Genomic DNA, 26068 nt, shown 5'->3' with positions numbered 1-26068 from the left:
CGTTCAAAAGTTAGATCCACGTTTGAAGGGAGAAAACAGAAATCGCTTTTTTTTTTACAACCAAGCGGCACATTTTTTGTTTTTGTTTCTCTCACGACCCCACTTTCAAATCAGCTGACAACACATGGGGTCGCAACCCCTAGTTTGGGAAAAGCTGCCATATGAGTAAGAAAAAGGATGATTAAAATGATGTCTTATTACTTTTTTAATGTAATCAATTATGCTAATCCTCATCTCCATCACAATCCAACGTGTGGTTTCTACACGGATTATACAAAACATTAAGAACACCTGCTCTTTCCATGACATAGACTGGTGAATCCAGGTGAAAGCTATGATCCCTTATTGATGTCTCTTGTTAAATCCACTTCAATCAGTGTAGATGAAGGAGAGGAGACATGTTAAAGAAGGATTTTTAAGCCTTGAGACACTTGAGACATGGATTGTGTATGTGTGCCATTCAAAGGGTGAATGGGGAAGACAAAAACTGTAAGGGCCTTTGAACATTGTATGGTAGTAGAAGCCAGGCGCACCGGTTTGTGTCAAGAACTGCAACAGTGCTGAGTTTTTCCACGGTCAACAATTTCCCGTGTGAACCAAGAATGGTCCACCACCCAAAGGACATTCAGCCAACTTGTCACAACTGTGGGAAGCATTGGAGCCAACATGGGCCAGCATCCCTGTGGAACACTTTGACACCTTGTAGAGTCCATGCCGCGACAAATTGAGGCTGTTCTGAGGGCAAAACAGGGGGGTGCAACTCAATATCAGGAAGGTGTTCCTAATGTTTGGTATACACAGTGTATATCGCTACAATAAATAATAAAGGCTTGCAAGTGTTGGAGAAATGACCCAAACGAAAAACAACAAATAAGATCTTTTATCAGTTCATATCATGTTTATTTTTTTAACGGAACAGGATGTAGAGCGTCATATTCAATTTTACTGTTCTGCTACGATGTGCTCTACTGAACTTGACTTATGGCGTTCCCTCTGGTTCTGTCCCAAATCGCACCCTATTCCCTACATAGTACACTACTTTTGACCAGAGCCCTATGTGCCCTGGTCAAAATTAGTGCACTATATAGGGAATATGGTGCCATATTCTCTTTTTATTTTTCTTATTTGTATTGGCCCATCCAACACTCTCTGTTTCTTACCTCAGAGCTATCTGGAGTGCTGGGATCCATGAACAGAGATCCTCTGGAGTCCTCCCTCCTCACCAAGTGGCCGTTCTGAGCTACTGGGCCTGGGGTGTACAGAGACACATGTTCACATAGCTTCTCAGATGTTTTTTTTGTGTGCTTTTTTTTTGGGGGGGGGGCTTGGTAACAGTAGTTTAGGCAGCCAAGAGGTTAAAGATGTGGATCAGTAAAGGATTCGGAAAGGTTGCTGGTTCAAGTCCCAGGCCAGGAGATACAGAAGAATGACTACCATTACTGTTGTGGCCTTGAGCATGGCACTAAACCCCAAGAAATATCTATCTAGAGGCGCTAACCCGCGGTTGACACCGTGCCTCTCAGTGTGTGTGTGTTGCACAGGTGGCGTCTGAATTGGGGAGGACGGGATGGATGGAATGGTATCAAACACATGGGAACCATGTGTTTAATATCCTTTTGTTTACTTACTCCATTCCACACGTTCTGCCCTCACCAGCCTCCTGTGGTGTGTGGGTTTTGGAAAATGGCAGACGGAGAATTTCCGTTCTAACCAAATGGACAATAAAACACCTATTTTACCGCCAGTTCCCAAACATCAAAGCAAAAATCTGATGGGAAATTACAATTCTAACGTACCCTTATTTATCTTCATGAATAATCTCCTGCACCTACTGTCGGCAGGGGTTAACACATTGAGGACAGACGTCACACTAACCGTGGTCCTTATCGATGGCCGTGCTGGTCCTGCGGCTGTCCATCAAGCCGGTTGATCTCAAGTCATCTCTGGAGCCCTGGAAGAGCACAGGACAACAAGGGTAGGGGTCCATTCATTCCATTTCAATTCAGTCAAATCAGGAAATAAACTTCAATTTCAATTCATAATTTTCATCCAAACTCGAAAACGCCAATATATGACTGATATATCATGAGAGCAGATAGAGTAAACCAGGACCTCCAGGGGTGGAAGGTAGGTGGGGGACTCACGGTGAAGCCCAGGCCGGGGCTAGAGGTGTGGTGCTGGGCAGACAGCTGTTTGAGGTTCTGGTAGAGCAGCTCCAGCAGTGGCAGGTACAGTAGACAGATACGGGCCTGCTGATTCTGACATACAGAGGGGGGTGTAAAAAGTTGATGTCTTTTTCCAACAATCTTTATTGTTGTTCCATTTGCATACATAGTGTGTTGTTAGCACGCCAACAGGATCTGTGTGGTCTATGGAACAGTGACCCATTACAAACAGTACAACTGTGTCAACCAAAACAACTATTATCTACTGTATCATTAGAGAGGGGCTATTCGAAAGCTGGCCTTTCTATCAACACAATGCTTCGCTGCCAGCGACTATTTGGATCTAGTGTGGATTTGCATAACCGATTTCTTCTTATCTTGGGTCTGTGGAAACAGTGAACACTCCTTACTCTAGTTAACTAGTCTAGTTATTCATTTACTAGCCTCTATTTTCCCAAACAGCAACAGCGACTCGGACTGTGTCCCCCGCTGCTCTATGAACACGGTTAATTTCCCTTTATAAAACCTATATTAAAATGTACAGATGTAGGATCTTAATTTGATCACCCGGTTGCAGGAGAACTTGCTGCAATTCAGGAAATGTTTCACTTGTTGTGTATTTGAGGATTAAAAAGGCTTCTGAATTTTTTCCATCTCTCCCCCCCTCACCTTTCTGCTTTACTATTAAATATCCCTTTAGAAACAGCCTATAGCCTTTCATTGTGTTACAGGGTGACATTTCTTTACCTATAATGAGCTCTCTCTCGCTCTGTCACTCACTCTGTCACTCACGACTGTTGCTCTCACCTTGTACTGGTGTAGCAGTCTGTCTGTCTCCCCCCTCCTCACGTCCCCCCTCCTCAGTCTGTCTGTCTCCCCATTCTCAAGTTGTACTGGTGCAGCAGCCTGTCTCCCCCTCCTCACCTTGTACTGGTGTAGCAGTATGTCTCTCTCCCCCCTCCTCACCTTGTACTGGTGCAGCAGCCTGTCTCCCCCTCCTCACGTTGTACTGGTGTAGCAGTCTGACTGTCTCCCCCCTCCTTATGTTGTACTGGTATAGCAGTCTGTCTGTCTCCCCCCCTCCTCACCTTGTACTGGTGTAGCAGTCTGTCTCTCTCCCCCCTCCTCACCTTGTACTGGTGTAGCAGTCTGTCTCCCCCCTCCTCACCTTGTACTGGTGTAGCAGTCTGACTGTCTCCCCCTCCTCACGTTGTACTGGTGTAGCAGTCTGTCTCTCTCCCCCCTCCTCACCTTGTACTGGTGTATCAGTCTGTCTCTCTCCCCCCTCCTCACCTTGTACTGGTGTAGCAGTCTGTCTGTCTCCCCCCTCCTCACCTTGTACGGGTGTAGCAGTCTGACTGTCTCCCCCCTCCTCACCTTGTACTGGTGTAGCAGTCTGACTGTCTCCCCCCTCCTCACCTTGTACTGGTGTAGCAGTCTGTCTGTCTCCCCCCTCCTCACCTTGTACTGGTGTAGTAGTCTGTCTGTCTCCCCCCTCCTCACGTCCCCCCTCCTCAGTCTGTCTGTCTCCCCATTCTCAAGTTGTACTGGTGCAGCAGCCTGTCTCCCCCTCCTCACCTTGTACTGGTGTAGCAGTCTGTCTCTCTCCCCCCTCCTCACCTTGTACTGGTGTAGCAGTCTGTCTGTCTCCCTCCTCCTCACCTTGTACTGGTGTAGCAGTCTGACTGTCTCCCCCCTCCTCACCTTGTACTGGTGTAGCAGTCTGACTGTCTCGCCCCTCCTCACCTTGTACTGGTGTAGCAGTCTGACTGTCTCGCCCCTCCTCACCTTGTACTGGTGTAGCAGTCTGTCTGTCTCCCTCCTCCTCACATTGTACTGGTGTAGCAGTCTGTCTGTCTCCCTCCTCCTCACCTTGTACTGGTGTAGCAGTCTGACTGTCTCCCCCCTCCTCACCTTGTACTGGTGTAGCAGTCTGACTGTCTCGCCCCTCACCTTGTACTGGTGTAGCAGTCTGACTGTCTCGCCCCTCCTCACCTTGTACTGGTGTAGCAGTCTGACTGTCTCGCCCCTCCTCACCTTGTACTGGTGTAGCAGTCTGACTGTCTCTCTCCTCCTCACATTGTACTGGTGTAGCAGTCTGACTGTCTCACCCCTCTTCATGTTGTACTGGTGTAGCAGTCTGTCTGTCTCCCCCTCCTCACATTGTACTGGTGTAGCAATCTGACTGTCTCCCTCCTCCTCACGTTGTACTGGTGTAGCAATCTGACTGTCTCCCTCCTCCTCACCTTGTACTGGTGTAGTGGTCTGTCTGTCTCTCCTCCTCATATTGTATTGGTGTAGTGGTCTGACTGTCTCCCCCCTCCTCACCTTGTACTGGTGTAGTGGTCTGTCTGTCTCTCCTCCTCATATTCTATTGGTGTAGTGGTCTGTCTGTCTCTCTTCCTCATATTCTATTGGTGTAGTGGTCTGTCTGTCTCTCCTCCTCATATTCTATTGGTGTAGTGGTCTGTCTGTCTCTCCTCCTCATATGCTATTGGTGTAGTGGTCTGTCTGTCTCTCCTCCCTATATTCTATTGGTGTAGTGGTCTGTCTGTCTCTCTTCCTCATATTCTATTGGTGTAGTGGTCTGTCTGTCTCTCCTCCTCATATGCTATTGGTGTAGTGGTCTGTCTGTCTCTCCTCCTCATATTCTATTGGTGTAGTGGTCTGTCTGTCTCTCCTCCTCATATTCTATTGGTGTAGTGGTCTGTCTGTCTCTCCTCCTCATATTCTATTGGTGTAGTGGTCTGTCTGTCTCTCCTCCTCATATTCTATTGGTGTAGTGGTCTGTCTGTCTCTCCTCCTCATATTCTATTGGTGTAGTGGTCTGTCTGTCTCTCCTCCTCATATTCTATTGGTGTAGTGGTCTGACTGTCTCTCCTCCTCACCTTGTACTGGGTGTAACGGTCGTCCATGGCGTGTTTGATGAGCAGGTTCTTCAGGACGGCCACGGCCAGCTGTCTGACCTCTGGTGACCCCTGCAGGGCCTCGGCCACCTCCCTCAGCAGCAGACCAACCAGGAAGTGGTTCTTACAGTAATCCTCCGTCAGCGCAGACTCCAGGCTCTGATCTGGGGTCATAGGTCAACATGGTTAGGTCATGCCCTAAATCACACCCTACCCTATTCCCTGGCCAAAAGCAGTGCACTACATAGGGAACACATACGGGTACTAGCAGCAGGTGCAGACTACCGTGCTGTAATATAAAGGGGTGCATCTTTGACTTCAATCTGACTGGTAGCATTCAAGTGACATGGTAGATATCCTGTTGTTTCACTCATGGAACGATGTGTCTGACAAATTCCAGGGAGGAATGTGACAACATCACATGTTGAACACACTGACTCAGCAACCTTTTTCTCCAATGCAAAACACCACCACCTCCAATGAGGGAAATGAGAAAAACACCACCACCTCCAATGAGGGAAATGAGAGAAACACCACCACCTCGAATGAGCGAAATGAGAGAAACACCACCACCTCCAATGAGGGAATTGAGAGAAACACCACCACCTCCAATGAGCAAAATGAGAGAAACACCACCACCTCCAATGAGCGAAATGAGAGAAACACTACCACTTCTAATGAGGGAAATCGGACAAACACCACCAGCTCTAATAAGGGAAATGAGGGAAACACCACCTCTAATGAGGGAAATGAGGGAAACACCACCACCTCTAATGAGGGAAATACCACCACCTCTAATAAGGGAAATCAGACAAACACCAACCACTTCTAATGAGGGAAATGAGAGAAACACTACCACCTCTAATGAGGGAAATGAGAGAAACACCACCACCTCCAATGAGCGAAATGAGAGAAACACTACCACCACCTCCAATGAGGGAAATCAGACAAACACCAACCACTTCTAATGAGGGAAATCGGACAAACACCACCAGCTCTAATGAGGGAAATGAGGGAAACACCACCACCTCTAATGAGGGAAATGAGGAAAACACTACCACCTCTAATGAGGGAAATCAGAAAAAAATACCACCGCCTCCAATGAGGGAAATCAGACAAATACCACCACTTCTAATGAGGGAAATCAGAGAAACACCCCCACCTCCAATGAGGGAAATGAGAGAAACACCACCACCTCTAATGAGGGAAATGAGAGAAACACTACCACCTCTAATGAGGGAAATCAGACAAATACCACCACCTCCAATGAGGGAAATCAGAGAAACACCACCACCTCTAATGAGGGAAATGAGAGAAACACCACCACCTCCAATGAGCGAAATGAGAGAAACACTACCACTTCTAATGAGGGAAATCAGACAAATACCACCACCTCCAATGAGGGAAATGAGAGAAACACCACCACCTCTAATGAGGGAAATGAGAGAAACACTACCACCTCTAATGAGGGAAATGAGAGAAACACCACCACCTCTAATGAGGGAATTCAGACAAACACTACCACCTCTAATGAGGGAAATCAGACAAACACTACCACCTCTAATGAGGGAAATCAGACAAACACTACCACCTCTAATGAGGGAAATGAGAGAAACACCACCACCTCTAATGAGGGAAATCAGACAAACACCACCAGCTCTAATGAGGGAAATCAGACAAATACCACCATCTCTAATGAGGGAAATCAGAGAAAAACCTGTGAGAGCATGAACCCCAAATAAATAAATCACGAGGCAGAACAGCTTCAAAGCATTTTGACATAGATTCTACAATTGCCTGGAACTCTATTGGAGGGATGCGACACCATTCTTCCATGAGAAATTCCATATGCTTTGTTGATGGTGTTGGAAAACGCTGTCTCAGGCGCAGCTCCAGAATCTCCCATAAGTGTTCAATTGGGTTGAGATCTGGTGACTGAGACGGCCATGGCAATTGGTGCACATCGTTTTCATACTCATCAAACCATTTAGTGACCACTCGTGCCCTGTGGAGAGGGGCATTGTCATCCTATGGGGGCATAGCTATGGTAGCCAAAATAATGGCCTGCCTAGCATTTTTATACATGGCCCTGAGCATGATGGGATGTTAATTGCTTGATAAACTCAGGAACCACACCTGTGTGGAAGCACCTGCTTTCAATATACTTTGTACTCCTCATTTACTTAAGTGTTTCCATTATTTTGGTAGTTACCTATGTATATCAAATGTATAAATGTATAACATGTTTAGAGATGTAGGTTTTAGGTTTAGGTTTAGGCCAAAGATATCTCTCCACTACAGTAAAATATAAGATGTGAGTGTTACTGATTAAATATTGTGTGTCTAAGAAATGTGTTTAAATAATCCCACACAGGTTGTTTTCTGATTTCCCCTCAGTTTCTCTCTGAACTGTTAATGGTGATTTACAAGAGTCAGATAGGACTAACAAGACTAGAGATTTTGAATGATAGACAGAGAAAGAGAGAGGGGGGGGATATAGAGAGCGTGAGAGGGAGAGGAGAAGGCAGAGAGAAGGCAGAGATAGAGAGAAGAGAAGGCAATGAGAGAGAGAGAGAGAGAGAGAGAGAGAGAGGAGAGGAGAGGAAAAGGTAGAGAGAGAAGTCAGAGAGAGAGAGAGAGAGAGAGAGAGAAGTCAGAGAGAGAGAGAGAGAGAGAGAGAGAGAGGAGAAGGTAGAGAGAGAAGTCAGAGAGAGAGAGAGAGAGGAGAAGGTAGAGAGAGAAGTCAGAGAGATAGAGAGAGAAGAAGGTAGAGAGAGAGAGAGAGAAAGAGAAGTGAAAGCAGAGAGAGTGAGAGAAGGCAGAGAGAGAAGGCAGAGAGAGAGAAAGAAGAGCGAGAGAGAGAGAGAGAGAGAGAGAGAGAGAGAGAGAGAGAGAGAGGAGAGGAAAAGGCAGAGATAAGGCAGAAAGAGAGGAGAAGTGAAGGCAGAGAGAGAGAGAGAGGAGAAGGTAGAGAGAGAAGTCAGAGAGAGAGAGAGAGGAGAAGGTAGAGAGAGAAGCCTGAGAGAGAGAGAGAGAGAGAGAGAGAGAGAGAGAGAGAGAGAGAGAGAGAGAGAGAGAGAAGTGAAAGCAGAGAGAGTGAGAGAAGGCAGAGAGAGAGAGAAAGAAGAGCGAGAGAGAGAAAGAAGAGCGAGAGAGAGAGAGAGAGAGAGCGAGAGAGAGAGAGAGGAGAGGAAAAGGCAGAGATAAGGCAGAGAGATAGAGAGAAGTGAAGTCAGAGAGAGAGAGAGGAGAAGGTAGAGAGAGAAGTCAGAGAGAGAGAGAGAGGAGAAGGTAGAGAGAGAAGTCAGAGAGAGAGAGAGAGAGAGAGAAGTGAAAGCAGAGAGAGTGAGAGAAGGCAGAGAGAGAAGGCAGAGAGAGAAAGAAGAGCGAGAGAGAGAGAGAGCGAGAGAGAGAGCGAGAGAGAGAGAAAGAGAGCGAGAGAGCGAGAGAGAGAGCGAGAGAGAGAGAGCGAGAGAGAGCGAGAGAGAGAGAGAGCGAGAGAAAAAGGCAGTGAGAAGTGAAGGCAGAAAGAGAGAAAGAAAGAGAGAAAGAGAGAGAGAGGAGAGGAAAAGGCAGAGAGAGAAGGCAGAGAGAGAGAAGTAAAGGCAGAGAGAGAGTGAGAGAAAGAAAGAGAGAGAGAAGGCATAGAGAGAGAAGTGAGAGAGAGAGGGAGAAGGCAGAGAGAAGTGAAGAAGTGAGAGAGAGAGAAAGAATGCAGTAGTCCCACAGGCAGAGGCAGCATGAAAGACTCTCCCCTCGTCTTTCAGGTCTGAAATCATCAATCAAAACATTCAAGAGAAGAAAATTAATTTGATTTCCACGATCCAAGCCAGCAAGGAGTGTGACAAACTCCAGGCCACTACAAAGCACTGGCCAAAGCAGGTGGTATGGAGGATGTTAGCAATCATGAAGAGTGAATGAATGAGAATCCTGGATAGACGGGGCTAGCAGAAATGGGTTGGTTAGTGGCGTGCGGTGTCAGTTGGCGTTCAAACTGCAAACGTGTCGGTTGATGTTGTGGAGGCATCACCTACCTACTGCGCCAAAAATCTCCGTCGCGTACGAAATAAAATCTAACGACCACAAGCAAAACAAAACAAAAGGGAGGAGAAAAATTAGGAAATTAAATGAACATACCATGCATTAGTTTTATCAGAACACACTATGGCTGTGGTGGGGTGAAAAACATTCATAGAATTCCTGTTACAACCCTCCTTTTGCTGGACTCCACATGTTCTGCTCTGTAATAGACTTGTGTGTGAACTGGTGAGTGGGCCAAACCAATGAGGCAGATTAGTGGGGTGGGGGGGGGGGGGGGTTGTGGTTTGTAGGTGAGGGTGATGTAACAGATCATAGGAGCACAGCTTTGGTCTTCGTAATATATACTGGTTTATGCAATTCAGTTACAATAATTGATACATTAAAGGGAAATTTCACCACTTTTCAAACTCAAACTCATACCGGTACGCCCTGTATATATAGCCTTGCTATTGTTATTTTACTGCTGCTCTTTAATTATTTGTTACTTTTATTTCTTATTTTTTACTTATACATTTAAAAAAAATGTTTTTACTTAACAGGTATTTCTTTTAAAACGGCATTGTTGGTTAATAAAAGGGCTTGTAAGTAAGTATTTCACTGTAAGGTCAACACCTGTTGTATTCAGCGCATGTGACAAATAACACTTCATTTGATATTGAGGATGAATATCAGGTTGAAAAGTGGTGAAATGTCCCTTTAGGTCACCAGGACAAAGGAAAACCAGCAGCAGTGCAGAACAGGAAGGCCTAATTTCCCAGGAGTACGTGTGTGGCGGTGGCAGGGAGCAAATGCAGGTAGGGAGTTGACAGGACAGAGGCGCATGGCGAGAGAGCAGCCTACCCTGAACTCTCTGGAGCTTGGTACGTCCAAAAGCCATGGGCAGGTTAAGCGGGATGTAGTGCTCGTGGTTACACACCGTCATGAGGAAGTCAAACTTCATCTCGGTCAAGACCTGTCGGTCAACAAACAACTCCAGTATTACAAAACAAGATCAAACAAACAAGATGTTCTTTTTTCCATCCTAAAAATAAAAAAAGATTAGAGGATTTCCATCAACATTTCCATAAAATGTTGTGTTGATTTGAATCAGTTAGTCAAATGCGCTGAAGCATTAATATGACTACCAGTGCCACACACAACACATGTACTGTCAATAGAGGCCTGCATACAGGGCTGTGTTGTTGTTCCACTGTTCCATTAGGAATACATAATCAGACATGGTAGAGAAGAGGGCTTGTTCCTATTGTCCAGTACCTTGGGGTCTTTAAGGGTGAAGCCACACATGTAGTCGTTGACCAAACTGAAGCCAAAGCCTCTGTTCATGAAGGTGAGACAGCGCTGTGGAAGGGGACCACAGATTAGGAGGAGGACTAACCAAGACCAGGACTAACCAACTAAGCACACCAAGACCATCTTTCATATACAGTGCTTGACTTGCAGTGCACAGAGTTCACCACACATCACCGTTGCTATCGGAAGGGAGTTTGGTGTTCGACCTGGACCTACAATATCAAACCACAGCAGGCTGCTGAGGGGAGGACGGCTCATAATAACGGCTGGATCGGAGCCCACAAAATGGCATCCAACACATGGAAACCGTGTGTTTGATGTATTTGACACCATTCCACTGACTCCGCTCCAGCCGTCACCACGAGCTCATCCTCTCCCAATTAAGGTGCCACCAACCTCCTGTGATATCAACAGTAAATTCCTTCTTTTTTTTCTTTCTTCTTCTCGAGCAGCGATAATGTATTTGGTATTATTTCTGTTCTGTGTGGTGGTTCAGGTAATGTACGGGGGGGGGGGGGGGGGGGGCTGTAGTGTATGGGGGCCTGACCTTGATGAAGCCAGCCAGGCTGAGGTTGACACAGCGGGCCTCCTCGGGAATCTCAACATGGCGGATGGTGATGTGAGGCATGATGGACAGTAGCAGGGACTGTAGGGCCTGGTGGAAACTGTCTGGGAACCTCTGGGCACGGGGCATCTGGTAAAACATATTCAGTTCAATGAGACCAAAGTAAATGACACATATATATATATACATATCCATCTCATATTACCTAATAGGAAGTGTGCGCTTCTACTCATTGAGAAACAGGTTGCTTTCCCAATAGAGGGCTGGCGAAGAGGTTCAACTCTCTGAAATGTGCACAGCTTGTAACATCCTCAACTCTGCCAGAGGACGTTCTATCAATTGTAACATTACTGTGCTCTATTTCAGCAACCTTAGTTTATCTTCGAGGTGCTGCAGTAGAGGCCATGGTCTGGATGTTACTGGGACTGTTAAGAAACTGTTGGCAAGATAAGAGTGTGACTAGGAGCATCCCCATCACCAACTCAACTAAAAGTTAAAAACTTTCCGTAAAAAATCAAAAAGGAGAACAGAAATACTTGTGTGGGAGTGGAGGCTGGAGGGTTATTTCTGGGAACGTGTAAGTGTGGTGTGTGGCGCACAAGAGACACAAGCATGTCGAATGAGGAAGACTGCGTTGCCACATTTTCACGGTGAGGAAAGAGAGACTGAACTTAAACGCCCTGGCACTCGATAGAGAAACATTTGCATGTACAAGACAGAGAACTCTCGAATCTTCGTAACCACACCTGAGGGAGTGCCAGTGATAGCTGGTGTGTGCCTGCGTGTACACCGTACTTCATGTGGAACACAAGATAAACCCTTCATCAGAATAGAACATTTGCCAACCTTGATCCTGTTGCCCTCCTGCAGGTACTGGGCCATGGACTTGGCCATGGTCTCGAAGAAGAACCAGGAATACTAGAAAAGAGGATGAGAGACAGAAGACGTTGGAACTACCCCTCAATTGTGAAGCATTTAGAATGCGTCCCAATTCGACCACCATGTTCCCTATATAGTGCAGAGCCCTGGTCAAAACTAGTGCACTAAAAATGGAACGCGGAGCCATTTGGGACGGACCCTTAAGAGAGATCACATCAACAGTCTGACGAAAGTCAAAACACCACTGGGCTCTGTAATATGGGCTTAGTGTCCAATAATCCTGGGTATAATGATAATATATAGAAAACTGCATTTGAAAAGGTCTGTGAAAACATTCTTAGTGGCGGTGACATTAATAATGTTGGGAATTCTCTTTCAAAGAACAAGTGGCTGGTGCCACCTGCTGGTCAGTATGGGAATCGCAATTTTCTGATTGAGCATGCACGCTGGCTGGCTCGCGCACACACACACATGTTTTACTATCCTTATGAGGAAGTAACATTTATTTCCATTAAAAATCCTATTTGTCAGAACCCTTAACCTTAATTCTAAACCTAACCTTAGCTACTAACCCTAACTCCTAAGCTTATTATAGCCGTTGTCCTTGTGGGGACCTGGGAAATGTCCCCACAACAGAGAATTTGGGGGGATTTCCAAGTACCCACACACACCCACAAACACACAAACACGGACAGACACATACACACACACACACACACATACAGTCGGCCCCCTTGAACTTTGCAACCTTTTGCCAAATTTCAGGCTTCAAACATAAAGATATAAAACTGAATTTTTTTGTGAAGAAACAACAACAAGTGGGACACAATCATGAAGTGGAACGACATTTATTGGATATTCCAAACTTTTTTAACAAATCAAAAACTGAAAAATTGGGCGTGCAAAATTAAAAAGCCCCTTTACTTTCAGTGCAGCAAACTCTCTCCAGAAGTTCAGTGAGGATCTCTGAATGATCCAATGTTGACCTAAATGACTAATGATGATAAATACAATCCACCTGTGTGTAATCAAGTCTCCGTATAAATGCACCTGCACTGTGATAGTCTCAGAGGTCCGTTAAGAGAGCATCATGAAGAACAAGGAACACACCAGGCAGGCCCGAGATACTGTTGTGAAGAAGTTTAAAGCCGGATTTGGATACAAAAAGATTTCCCAAACTTTAAACATCCCAAGTAGCATTGTGCAAGAGATAACATTGAAATGGAAGGAGTATCAGACCACTGCAAATCTACCAAGACCTGGCCGTCCCTCTAAACTTTCAGCTCATACAAGGAGAAGACTGATCAGAGATGCAGCCATGAGGCCCATGTTCACTCTGGATGAACTGCAGAGATCTACAGCTGAGGTGGGAGACTCTGTCCATAGGACAACAATCAGTCGTATATTGTACAAATCTGGCCTTTATGGAAGAGTGGCAAGAAGAAAGCCATTTCTTAAAGATATCCATAAAAAGTGTTGTTTAAAGTTTGCCACAAGCCACCTGGGAGACACACCAAACATGTGGAAGAAGGTGCTCTGGTCAGATGAAACCAAAATGGAACTTTTTGGCAACAATGCAAAACGTTATGTTTGGCGTGAAAGCAACACAGCTCATCACCCTGAACACCCCATCCCCACTGTCAAGCATGGTGGTGGCAGCATCATGGTTTGGCCCTGCTTTTCTTCAGCAGGGACAGGGACAGGGAAGATGGTTAAAATTGATGGGAAGATGGATGGAGCCAAATACAGGACCATTCTGGAAGAATGATGGAGTCTGCAAAAGACCTGAGACTGGGACGGAGATTTGTCTTCCAACAAGACAATGATCCAAAACATAAAGCAAAATCTACAATGGAATGGTTCAAAAATAAACATATCCAGGTGTTAGAATGGCCAAGTCAAAGTCCAGACCTGAATCCAATCGAGAATCTGTGGAAAGAACTGAAAACTGCTGTTCACAAATGCTCTCCATCCAACCTCACTGAGCTCGAGCTGTTTTGCAAGGAGGAATGGGAAAAAATGTCAGTCTCTCGATGTGCAAAACTGATAGAGACATACCCCAAGCGACTTACAGCTGTAATCGCAGCAAAAGGTGGCGCTACAAAGTATTAACTTAAGGGGGCTGAATAATTTTGCACACCCAATTTTTCAGTTTTTGATTTGTTAAAAAAGTTTGAAATATCCAATAAATGTCGTTCCACTTCATGATTGTGTCCCACTTGTTGTTGATTCTTCACAAAAAAATACAGTTTTATATCTTTATGTTTGAAGCCTGAAATGTGGCAAAAGGTCGCAAAGTTCAAGGGGGCCGAATGCTTTCGCAAGGCACTGTATGTTTTACTATCCTTATAGGGAACTAAAGTGCATTTCCATTCAAAATCCTATTTTCCCTAACCCCTAACCTTAATCCTAAACCTAACCCTAATTGTAATCCTAAACCTTAACCTAAACCTTAAGCTTATAATAGCCGTTGTCCTTGTGGGGACCTGGGAAATGTGCCCACGACGGAGAATTTGGGGGGGGATTTCCGGTAACACACACAAACACGCACCACACAAACAAACACACACCTTGAGTAGCTTATTGCTGGTGTTGAAGTCCGCTGTCTGTTTGAGGATGGCTGTGACGGCGGTGGCCAGTACCTCATGAGTGGTCCCAGAGTTCCCAGACACTGGGCTGTTGTTCACAAACACGTACTTGGGACACAACACAAAGACAGCCGTTAATACACAACCTTTACATGATCACTTTTCATGGTCTGAGAAATGGATCCAAGCTCAACATTAACCCCAAAAAAGAAACACATTAACTTTGGAGTTACTTTCAACTGAAAATGCATCACCCATCTTCATAATCATAGCTAAGGCAAGGACCAGGCCTTGTGATCCTAGGCTTGATTCTGGTCACTAGTGACTGTCGTGTGTGATGCCTGGCATTATACCTTGAGAAAAGAGCGCAGATAGTTTTCCAGCCCCTCCTCGTGGCACCGGGAAACGATGTGTATAATCACACTGAAGGAATAGAACATTATCATTATCATTGCAAATAATCATTTGTTCTTAACTGGCTTAGTTAAATAAAGGTGAAATAAAAAAATACAATTATGATAATTATGTAGCGCAGCAAATATCCATTGAATTAACGTTTCCCCAAAAAAGCAGTTGTAACTCACTTTCACAAACCGTGACTATGTCTATGTCACTATGTCATGGGGTCAGACCACGATGACCTCACAGGGTCAGAGTTCAGACTCACCGGGTGGAGTTGACAGCGATTTCAGTGGCCTCTTTGGTTGCTGTGTTGAGGACCTCAAACAGCTGCATCAGCACAGTGGGGAGGAACTTAATGATGACCTTAGTCTCCATGGCATGCAGGCACTGAGGGAGGGAGGGAGGGAGGGAGGGAGGGAGGGAGGGAGGGAGGGAGGGAGGGAGGGAGGGAGGGAGGAAGGAAGGGAGGGAGGGAGGGAGGGAGGGAGGGAGGGAGGGAGGGAGGGAGGGAGGGAGGGAAAAAAGTCAGAGAGACAGCAATACAACACAACGGTATAAAACACTCCACAGCAGGCGTCTCTCTCACCTTCAGATACTTGATGAGTTCTGCTGGGTTGCCCTCTGAAGAGGACCTCATCAGCTGGCAGTGCTGGAAGAACTTGTGGAGGTGCAGATCCTACACAGGGAAACACAGGACACAGCTGTCTGATGGCGTGTTTGTCACAACAGCTTGGCCAAGTTGTTTCAATGTCGGCAGGTGGAAGACATACCTGGGGGTATATTGTTGACGCTACATTGGTCTTCGCTTTGAACAGTGGCTTGTTGTTTTCTACCCATTTTATATCGGGTGCTGACTGTAAGGGTGACAACACACGAATACAACAATGTGATTGTAGTCTGCTTTTTTTCCCACTAACACAATAACTCTTTCGCCAAATGTTTTAAATCAGTGTCATCGATAGTCATTTGTCACTAGAATACAAGCAGGGGATAGCTCTTCCTTGACCCCAGGTGTTCTCCAGTGAACAGAGGGTTGTACCTTCTTGGCGTCCTGGGTCTTGTCATAGAGGTATCCTGGGGGCAGGGTGGCAGACACAGGCAGCTGTAGTTCTATGGACTGCATCCTGCCGTCCTGCAACAGGGGGGCCCAGGAGTAGCCCACTGTCACAGAGGGACGGATGAACAGGTAAGGTAATGGAGGAAGATACACACATGCACACACACACACACACACACACCGCTCCTAAGTCTTACCTAGGGACTCCACTCCCTCTCTCTTCTTGGTGCTGGTCTTGGTACTGATCTCACAGCTGATGTGGTAGAAGGTAAAGAGGATGTGGTGTTTCTCATGGACATGGACCGGCAGCTCAATCTTTACCTGCACAGATCGATACACGATCAACATGGACGTTAGTGTTTTCAAATTCTCATCTCACTTGACCCAAGATTTTAAACTAAGAAGTCCTTCTGGAACTGCTATTAGAAATACCCCAGAATGAGTCACAAACCTATCATTCTAGATACAACGGTACATATTTCTCACTTTCAGAATTAGTACCACAAAGGCAAAGCAAAACGATTCCTATCTTTACCACTAGGGGGCAGCAAGAGTGAGTAGTGGAATGTTCAGCCTGCCTGCACGTGTGCTCTGTGTCAGAGGAAATGACACACGGTGAGCCTAGCCAATAACATTTGCTTCTTTCATCAAACTAATTCCCACCTGGGGTCTAGTATGACTTGGTTATGTGTCACAATGATGAATAGTGTGGTCCTTTTCCTTAAAATCTTGTTTGAAACAGGGCTGATAAAGTAACTCATTACCAAAGCAGCAGTCCAGAGAGATCAGAACAGTGAAGGGGTCTTGGATGGTGTGTGTGGGGTTCTAAACCTTATGCCATAGACCAGATGGCCCCTGTCCCAGTCAACATCTCTGTGTCTGTGACAGTGTCCTGACCTCACCCCTCTCTCTCTCTCCCTCCCTCTGGTGGGTATCAGACCAGCCCAGTGTGAGCCAGTCCAGAGCCCCTGCTCTGGGCTAGATTATAGGATTAACGGAGCCCTAATGACTGGACTTTGGCCACTGAGGACCTCAACAGTAACAGTAACAATTGCAGGGAGTAATTGATGTGGCATAGCAAATCAGGGAAAAGGCCAGTTTATTACGCAAATTGTTCTCTGACCTCGTTGTAAAACTCAGGGCTCTGGTTGTGGTGGAGGACGGCCGCACAGGCACTGGTGGTGAAGAGTGTCTCTCCTGGCTTTCCGTAGATACACTGAAACACACACATAAACATTATTATCCTCCCGCTCATCTGCTGATGTTGCATGGGCATGTCAGTGCGTAAGAAGACAGCAATCTGTGAGCAATGTGAAATAATTAGACAGAAATGCTGTTAAAGAACTGTACAATCACACCTCAAATACTTGCAACACAAGCAAACCACGGCTACGAACAACGGGGAAAACGAGCTTGTTCACCAGTGTAAGTTAGTTGGAGGTGAGAATGTAGTAGGTGAGAGTTTAAACAGAATTAAACTAATTGGAGTGGAGACCCCAGGAGAGGGAAGGAGGTGGGGGCCGGCTGAGCTGCCCAAGCCCAGGCGTGTGATGTGGCCCTGACCTAGATAGATCCTCTGACCCTGGGCTGGACGGGAAGGCCTTTTGTGGGGTAAGGTACTGAGGATAAAACTCAATGCTAGTCCAGGCAGAGGTCTAGATAATTGATCCTGACAGGGCGGACACAGTGAGGAGGAGGAGAAGGGGAGGGGGGTCATTTAGTGCAGTAATTACAATGTTGATTCCTTGGGTCATTTTCTAATTTACCAAAGTATGAGAGTGTGAAGGAGGCCCTTAGAAAGGGACAGAGCTCAAATGAGCAGCTTAGCCTGAAGGGGAATGTTTGATCATTCCTAATTATCAGTACTGTCTCAAAAGGAAACTGAGAGGACATGCCGAGTGGTGGAGGTCCTTAGAAAGGACCGAGTGAGCAGAGCTCAAATGACCAGCCCGGCCTAAGCGATAGTTGGCCTCTTTCCAGAGGAGAATATGCTGTTTCAGATCATGTGATTACGGGTTGTGTACCAGCATGGAAAAAGCAGTGCCTTCAGAACCCTGTTCCCGCGGCGACAACATGCTGAAGTGTGGTCTGATGATTACATAGTGAGCGCGTAGGCCCGGTCCCTGGCTAGAAGGGCCGACTGGAATCTTCAGTCTTTTCTGCAGAATCTGTTCCTACATGTTAAGCGTAGAAGTCCATGGAGCAAAACTACAGTGCAACACACAATGAGGCAGACGCTCACTATTGTCGGACCAGAATGAATGAGCCTTTGGGCTTCAGTGTGTTCAACCTTGATGTAGTCGTTTTTGAATGCACTATATGTCATGTTGTCTCCACCTGAAGCGGTTTCTTTTGTGTTTTTAATGATCAAATAAATATCGTAATGAATTCATACAGCTCCAGCGACCTACAGCACAGTGTGACATGGGCTATCGCTCCTACTAGAGCCGGTGTCAAGTCCAGGAACTGTGCTAGTTGGTTTCCGCTGTGTGCTAAATGGAGAGGTGTGCTGTGACGTTGGCCCGACCCTGCTGTTTGTAAACACTTTATTATGCCCGAGAAAAGACTTTGTTCCTAGCCAGACTGTGTGATAAATCATCTCTCTCACTGGTTCTGTGGAAGCCTGTTTGAGTGCAGTGAACAGTGAGGGATTCTGTCTGGTGGGAAAAACTTTTCCATGGTCGTCGAATGGAGGTTCCCACCCACAAATATTCGACGTGTGCGGATGTTCCTCAACGAGAGAGAGAAAGGGAAAAAGAGAGAGTGAGGGAGAAAGAGAGCATGAGAGAGAGAGGGGAAAAGAGAGGAGAAAGAAAGAAAGAGCACGAGATTAAGCAAATGAAAGAAAAAGAAGGAGAGAGAGAAAGTAGGAGAGAGAGAGCTCTCAATATCTCCCCTTGCCAGATGTAATAACTGGCTAAGCTTCTGTAAGAGGCCTTTTCTCTCCTCCGCGACTCCACTGTAGTTTAACTTGAACTTTGTCAACTCCTGGGGATCCCAGTCATTTTCAGTAGATCAGATGTTACAGTACCATCCAAACGCTCACCTTTAGAGGGGCCGCGCCTTCTTCGTCAGAGTCTCTGAACTGTACACACACCGCTACGTTTCTTGCCTGGAAGGATAAAAGACACTTCAGCCAATACAATAACTCAACCCAGGAAGGACGACAGTCGGTGAGTGACAATGTGAGCTGTAAACTCAATGACCCACTGAACTCAATGTGTACTGAACAAAAATATAAACGCAACATGCAACAATTTCAACATTTTTATTGAGTTACAGTCCATATAAGGAAATCAGTCAATTGAAATAAATAATATAGGCCCTGATCTACTGATTTCACATGACTGGGCAGGGGTACAGCCATGGGTGGCCCCCCTACTTGGGTGCCAGGCCCAGCCAATCAGAATGATTTTTTTCCACACAAAAGGGCTTTATTACAGACAGAAATACTCCTCAGTTTCATCAGCTGTCCGGGTGGCTGGTCTCAGACAACCCCGCAGGTGAAGAAGCTGGATGTAGAGTTCCTGGGATGGCGTGGCTACACGTGGTCTGTGGTTGTGAGTCTGGTTGGACATACTGCCAAATTCTTTAAAATGACGTTGGAGGCGGCTTATGGTAGAGAAATTAACATAAAAGTTATCTGGCAAAAGCTCTGGTCAGCATGCCAATTACACACTCCCGCAAAACTTGAGACATCTATGGCATTGTTTTGTGTGACAAAACTGCACATTTTAGAGTGGCGTTTGATTGTCCCCAGCACAAGGTGCACCTGTGTAATTATCATGCTGTTTAATCGGCTTCTTGATATGCCACACCTGTCAGATGTAATGGATTATCTTGGCAAAGGATAAATGCTCACTAACAGGGACGTAAACACATTTGCGCACAACGTTTGAGAGATATTCGTTTTTTTTTGTGTACGGAACATTTCTGGGGCCTTTAAATCAGCTCGTGAAACATGGGACCAACCCTTTACATGTTGCGTTGTTGTTATATGCACACACACATCTCCCTCCCACCTTTCACCCACCTTTGCGAAGGTCTTCTGGTTGTCATATTTCAGCTGCAGGGGATAGATATACAGGTGGTTCTTGTAGACAGTGAAGGGGTAGTTGTACTTGGCCTCCTCAGGGAGAAACTCCTCCATCTCCACTGAGACCCTCTCACACTTCTCCTCAAAGGGCTTGACTGGGATGTACGACGAGGTCACCGTGTCTGAGGGAGAACAGTGGAGGACGTCAGTGGCACTGTCAACCAATGAAATGGGTTATATGGCACGATTGGCAGTCAACCGTTCAATATTATTCAGTCAAATGTAAACAGCGGACTAGAGAAAATAGAGGAAACTACCCACTTGAGAAGTCCGGAGGCACACACTCGATGGTGACATTCAGTTGTCCAGGGATAGTCTGCAGCTTGCTCTTCTCTGGCCTGTAGGGGTGAAAGTGTATGAAACAGTCATAACACTATAAGTATGTACACCTGCAGTGCCAACAGACACTAGGATACTGACTAACATGTTCGTAGTACAACTAGCACACCAAACCACCTATACTGTACACTCTTAGAAAAATGGGTTCCAAAGGGGTTCTCCGGCTGTCCCCATAGGAGAACCCTTTTTGACTACAGGTCAACACACACACATACACACACTTTTGGGTTTCATGTAGAGACCTCTGAAGAAAAGATTCTATGTGGAACCCAAATGGGTTCTACCTGCAACCAAAACAGGTTTTTCAAAAGGTTATCCTATATGGGGACAGCTGAATAACCCTTTAAGGTTCTAGATAGCACTTTTTTTTCCTAAGAGTGTACAGTCACAACCATCACATGTCTTACTGATGACTCACTTCCTGATATCAGCCAGCATCTTGATGAGGTCATCGGTGGAGATCTTGCTGCTGTCCTGGCGATAGAGAGGAGAGAACTTCCCGTCCATGTCCAGACTGCCCTGGGCATCTTTAAACACTTGCCTGGGACAACAGAGACAGGATCATGTTCACGTGTAAGGAGGATGTACATAGTAAAACGCAGGTGAATATTCAAATGAAGACACCTGAGGTCGCAAATAAATCATCACCGCACTGCCTGAGGCCCAGTAAACATTATTTCACAAATAGTCAGTGAATTATTCCACAGTTTTCCATCTGATGTGTATGAGAGCTGTGTCTTACTTGGCAGCCCAGGCGAAGGGCATCCTGTACTGGCCCAGGCGCTGACACGTCTGCTTGGCAGCCTTCAGCACCTTCTGGGCTGTCTGGAGGGGAACACACACATGCAGAATGAGTCCGATGTGACCGTAACAGGTTAATGAAAAGGTAATAACGTGATTTATAACAGCGGCACAGCTACTCAAACAATCATGATGGAAACAAGACCAAAATAGGCAAACACATGGGAGGCACAATTCAGTTTAAAATAAGTTAAAACAAGACACTTTAACATGACATAATACACACAACCCAGGCAGACACTCTACTAAAACTTTTAAACAGTGGTTTTGGGGTTATGCATGTCCTGTGTCTGACATATGGTCTATTAATAGCAATATAAGTAACTACGGTGAGAGAGAGAACAGTGGTGGTAGAAGACCTTGTTGATGTCTGAAGGTACACACACACACAAACACGCACACACACACGCGCGCACAAGCACACACACCTTGTTGATGTCTGAAGTCTTGATGTAGGGCTCAGCACAGTGTGTAATGCCGTTCTGTAGGACCTTCTCCACTCTGGCCACCAGGAAAATATCAGCATGGGGGTTGGTCACCGAGAAGATACCCTGGAGGAGAGATGAGGAAGAGAGGAAAGGTGGAGTAGAAGAAACATGGAGGGATGAAGAAAAAAGGTGGAGAAGACTGATGAAGGAAACATGACTATTTGAGACTGCTAGGCCAAACGACTACTGCTCTTTAATTATTTGTTACTTTTATTTTTTATGTATCTATTTTTTTACTTAACACTTTTTTTACTTAAAATTTCATATGATTTTTCGGTTTGAAACTGCCATTAGGACTACAGTAGCTCCTAGTCATTGTATGAAGGAGAGTTCATCAACTGTCTCCTGGACAGGGCCTGCAGCTGGGAAGTGGTTGGCTGTCTGTTAGTGGCTGAAGTTATACAGGAAACCCAAACAGAGCTGGAACTATTTTTGGGTCAGTGAGATGAAGCCAACCGTGGCTCTCATACAGAGCGTCACACACATGTATGTGCATGCACGCACGCACACACACACACGCAAAAACATGTTCTTCCTGGGAGTGGCAGAAAAGTAAGAGTGGAGTTCGTGACACATTAGTAGACATTTGGAACACATTTGGAACACATCAGCTTGACATAATCCGGACGACAAGTCACATTATGTTGCTCTCGCAGGGGTCTAGCTAAAGATTCTGCTACCAGAAACAGATTTACATGGGAGACACCCATGTAAATCACAACATACAGCTGGCACTGAGTGAGATGGAGGGGAGCCTGCTAGCGCCGGTGAGACACACCCTGACTTCCGTTGTGCAGTAGAAAGATGAGGACAGGCTGTCCTTGGACTACACCCAAACAGCACCTCAATTACACTGTGATCTGCTGGTGTCCAAGTCTATAATCAGTCAGTAATCATAGAGGAAGACAATTATCTATTTCTCTGTGCCCTGGTGGACATTGCTAGGTTCACACATGGCAAGAGCCTACTTTTAAAAAAATTAAAAAACTTTATTTAACTAGGCAAGTCATTTAATAACAAATTCTTATTTACAATGACGGCCTACTAGGGAACAGTGGGTTAACTGCCTTGTTCAGGGGCAGAACGACAGATTTTTACCTTGTCAGCTCAGGGATTCGATCCAGCAACCTTTCGGTTACTGGCCCAACGCTCTAACTCGGCTACCTGCCACCCCAAATCAAGTTCTGTTTTGTGTGTCAACGAGAGTGAGAATGACCAATGTCTTGAGTGATTCTATTCTGTTTGATACTCTCTGTTTCCACTCTGTTCTTCATTCTGTTTCTGGGTCCAGATATTTTATTACACAGACATTTCCATTCCACCTCACAGGACTTTCTGCTTCCAGAGAGAGGGAGCGCTCCGTCATCTTTCCATGTTGTCTGGGGATGGGAGGCGCAGCACGGTAGGCAGTGGGGAATGGCGCTGTCGACAACTGAACATTTTAAAAACCTTCCTCTTACCCACAGAGAAAACATTTCCCTGTTTTAAAGTTTTGCCGTTGGGCGGCGAGAAAATGTTAACGGTTTTAAAGCTAGTTTCCTGCAATTCTACACATTTTGCAACGGGGCCGAGAGAAATTGTGCAGTTTTAAAGCTAATCATACACATTTCTCCATGGCGTTTGCCGTGTTCTTATGCTATCTGAGTGACTCAAGCATTATAACAACATCAACGCGGGCCTCATGTCATGACATTATTTGAATTTTAGATTCTCCCTGACCGTCTTTTATTTTGGGGTGATTGTTAGTTCTCAAAGATGATCTTGTTCAAAAAATATATTTATCCATTCTTGTTTTCTACATACTTTATGTCTGATTTTAGTCGTTTAAGTTCACACTGGCCGGGCCATACGTCTAATGAAGTTGGCTACACATCCAGGATTACAAGCTAGCTGGCTAACTACCTTAGAGGTTTCTCCGGGACGATCTGATGTTGTATCGCCTCACTTTGATCTTAAAAGTGTGTCACGGTGCACCACTGCTAAATAAATATAGGGGAAACACACGTACTGTCATTTACTGCTGGGTACCAGCGCTACTGAGGCCATCCTGTAACTGTAAATGGGACCAGCAGCAGTTTGTGTGTGCGTGCGCGGGTGTGTTGGGGCATCACACCGGCTGCAGGAGTTAACACTGCACGCACAGCTAGCACCCAAGAGAAACACTCACCATCATGCTGAAACTGGACTGTTCTTTTCAAGTCGACTGGCTTCAAACTTTAGCAAAACAAGTGAGAGTCGGGCAACTTTGATATTGCAGTTAGCCTTTGAAATAGCAATACTAGCTATATACACGTGTACATTACATATAGATTAAAGCGAACATATCTCATAGCTTCTGTTCTCGTTTACCCAATTACTGTATAATGAGGAGTTAAGCTTAAGGAGATATTCAACAGATTATTAACACGAAAATCCTCTGGTCAAAATCCTACCGCGTTTCATGGCAGTACTAGCTGTAGCACTGGATGGTGGAGTTATGTCGTGTGTTTTACGACCACGCGGACAACAGGCACAGTAAACAGTGTAGCATCAGCCTGAATCTCAACCAGCTTTGAATAAAGAGGGAAAATCAACTATCATTCGGACTATGCCCTGGTTCATAGTAGCGCCAGCAGAGTCCCCCAGACACCAGAGGTAGTCCATTGAAATCAGGAGTATCAGTCAAGTGCTCTCTCACACACACACGCTGCATTGTGGGTAAATGCATGGATGTGCAGTATTGTGACACCGCATCGACTAGGGTGTAAGATGAGAGGACAGCCACGGCTGCGCAGTACCGCTGACGGCAACGCCTTCGATCCCCGACGGGAGTGGCTCATCTCTGGGTGTCTAATGCCTACTGACCGGTTCGTGGGGTTCATCAGAAACAAACAACAACGCATTTACAAACAAAACTCAAGCCATCTTCACATCCCTGTCCTAACCAACTGATCATCTTAAGTAATCATGTCAAATAAGGGAGAGACTTAGTTTGTAATCTTAGGATTCTGTGATGCCACCATCATTTCTACAGATACACAAGCACGATTTAGTCACACAGAACACACAGAATATATTATATAGGTCAGTTAAGGTCACTATGGTCCAACCTGAGTGGGGTATTGCAGCAGAGACTCAGACACCCTTTGTAGAACGGGAAGACCATTCCCTTTCCCTGCATCCCCGTTCACTCCTCCATTCACCCCTCCTCCTCCTCCCTCTGATGTAGGGGAGAGTGGAGAGGTGTCAGTCAGCATCTCTCGTACACAGGGAGGATTGAGGTCCACGTGGAAGTCCGAAGAGATCTTACAGCTCTTAGACACGTCAAACAGGGCCAAGCTGATGAAGAACGGCTCCACCTGGATAACAGAGAGAAGAGAGAGCGTGCGTATGTGCATGTTTACGAGGTACGAACAAAAGAGAGAGTGTGCGTGTGTGTATGTATACGAGTGTGTGTGTGTATACGAGTGTATTTCCACTGTAGACATAAGCATATTAGCTTGAATGATGGCAACCCCACTCCTTCCAGGAACCATAACGCCTATGTGAGTTTGAGTGCAACGACGTCCCTCCATATAAATCTCGGGCCAACCTCCCTTATTCCCCTCCCCAGACCCTATAAATGTTCTAGTGGGAATGTAGTTATTTATCACAGTGTTTTATGTCTACTATAATCCACTCTGAAGGAGGGAGAGAGGGAGGACTCAGTAGTGTGCTCTATACTGCTGGCTCATGCCAAAGAGGCTCTGCATTCGTCTCACACTCCAATCAGGAAGCTAACTTCCTTCATCAGGGAATCTGGATAATGATTTAGGTCTCTATACAGCAATGTAGGCATCTATCTTGAGGTATTTCAAACGTGCAATATAAACACAATGAAAGATATTTTTAACCATGTTTGACCAATTTTTCCATTTCTATTGAACAATTTGTTCAGATGGTTCTAATCGTTGTTTCTTTAGCCATTGATAACTAGAAAGGATAAATGGTTTTGTAATTTGTTGTTGTTGAAATACAAGTTAAGCTGCTATCGTCCAATATTTTAGGAAAAAACATAACTCCCGGAATTTCTAACCATAATTCTTTATACTTAAAAGATCAAAAAGTGATCTGAAAATAAGTTGAATATACAACTTAAACCCGAATTCTGATGTCGTTTTTGGATCTGTTGTGCCCTGTTGTACGCTACCCCTATAGGACCTACGTTGGAGCAGGAGGATAGGGTGTGTGTGAGCTTACATTGGTGAGGACCCCGTCCCCCCTCTCGTTGGCACAGCCCTGCAGGCTGAAGGTGAGGTCATGGCAGCTGACGGCGATGCGCCGGCCAAAACGCTCCTCAAACGGCTTCACATCAGGCTCTATACCCGAGAAGTCCAACCTCTGGAGAGAGGAGGGGTGAGAGGAGACGTGGGGGAGGGAGGAGGAGAGGAGGATGGGAAAGAGGTGGGAGGAGAGGAGGAGGTGGGAGGGAT

The 26068-nt window shown here is 45.7% G+C and overlaps 1 protein-coding gene across 6 annotated transcripts in view; it reads right to left on the bottom strand.

Moving 5' to 3' along the window:
• Positions 1-26068, bottom strand: part of dock11 (dedicator of cytokinesis 11) — a 106918-nt gene that overhangs the window by 50548 nt on the left and 30302 nt on the right. For 4 of the 6 annotated variants that reach the window (XM_031832272.1, XM_031832267.1, XM_031832269.1 and 1 more), the window contains 25 exons: positions 25836-25976; positions 24707-24955; positions 21558-21680; positions 21071-21153; positions 20747-20869; positions 20251-20327; positions 19927-20111; positions 18940-19005; positions 17017-17109; positions 16091-16214; positions 15876-15997; positions 15607-15690; positions 15423-15512; positions 15102-15223; positions 14788-14857; positions 14417-14542; positions 11814-11885; positions 10950-11096; positions 10367-10450; positions 9953-10064; positions 9106-9144; positions 5054-5235; positions 2145-2258; positions 1876-1951; positions 1161-1249 (listed from right to left, as the gene is read on the bottom strand). In XM_031832272.1, the coding sequence (XP_031688132.1) occupies positions 1161-1249; positions 1876-1951; positions 2145-2258; positions 5054-5235; positions 9106-9144; positions 9953-10064; positions 10367-10450; positions 10950-11096; positions 11814-11885; positions 14417-14542; positions 14788-14857; positions 15102-15223; positions 15423-15512; positions 15607-15690; positions 15876-15997; positions 16091-16214; positions 17017-17109; positions 18940-19005; positions 19927-20111; positions 20251-20327; positions 20747-20869; positions 21071-21153; positions 21558-21680; positions 24707-24955; positions 25836-25976 (2793 nt within the window). The remainder of the gene's footprint in view (positions 1-1160; positions 1250-1875; positions 1952-2144; positions 2259-5053; positions 5236-9105; positions 9145-9952; positions 10065-10366; positions 10451-10949; positions 11097-11813; positions 11886-14416; positions 14543-14787; positions 14858-15101; positions 15224-15422; positions 15513-15606; positions 15691-15875; positions 15998-16090; positions 16215-17016; positions 17110-18939; positions 19006-19926; positions 20112-20250; positions 20328-20746; positions 20870-21070; positions 21154-21557; positions 21681-24706; positions 24956-25835; positions 25977-26068) is intronic. The other 2 variants (XM_031832270.1, XM_031832271.1) reach the window with 1 other exon arrangement.

Source organism: Oncorhynchus kisutch, linkage group LG9, assembly GCF_002021735.2.
Source record: "Oncorhynchus kisutch isolate 150728-3 linkage group LG9, Okis_V2, whole genome shotgun sequence".
Classification (NCBI taxonomy): Eukaryota; Metazoa; Chordata; class Actinopteri; order Salmoniformes; family Salmonidae; genus Oncorhynchus; species Oncorhynchus kisutch.
The sequence above is the reverse complement of the archived record's forward strand: the minus strand, read 5'-3'. Positions and strand labels throughout refer to the sequence as shown.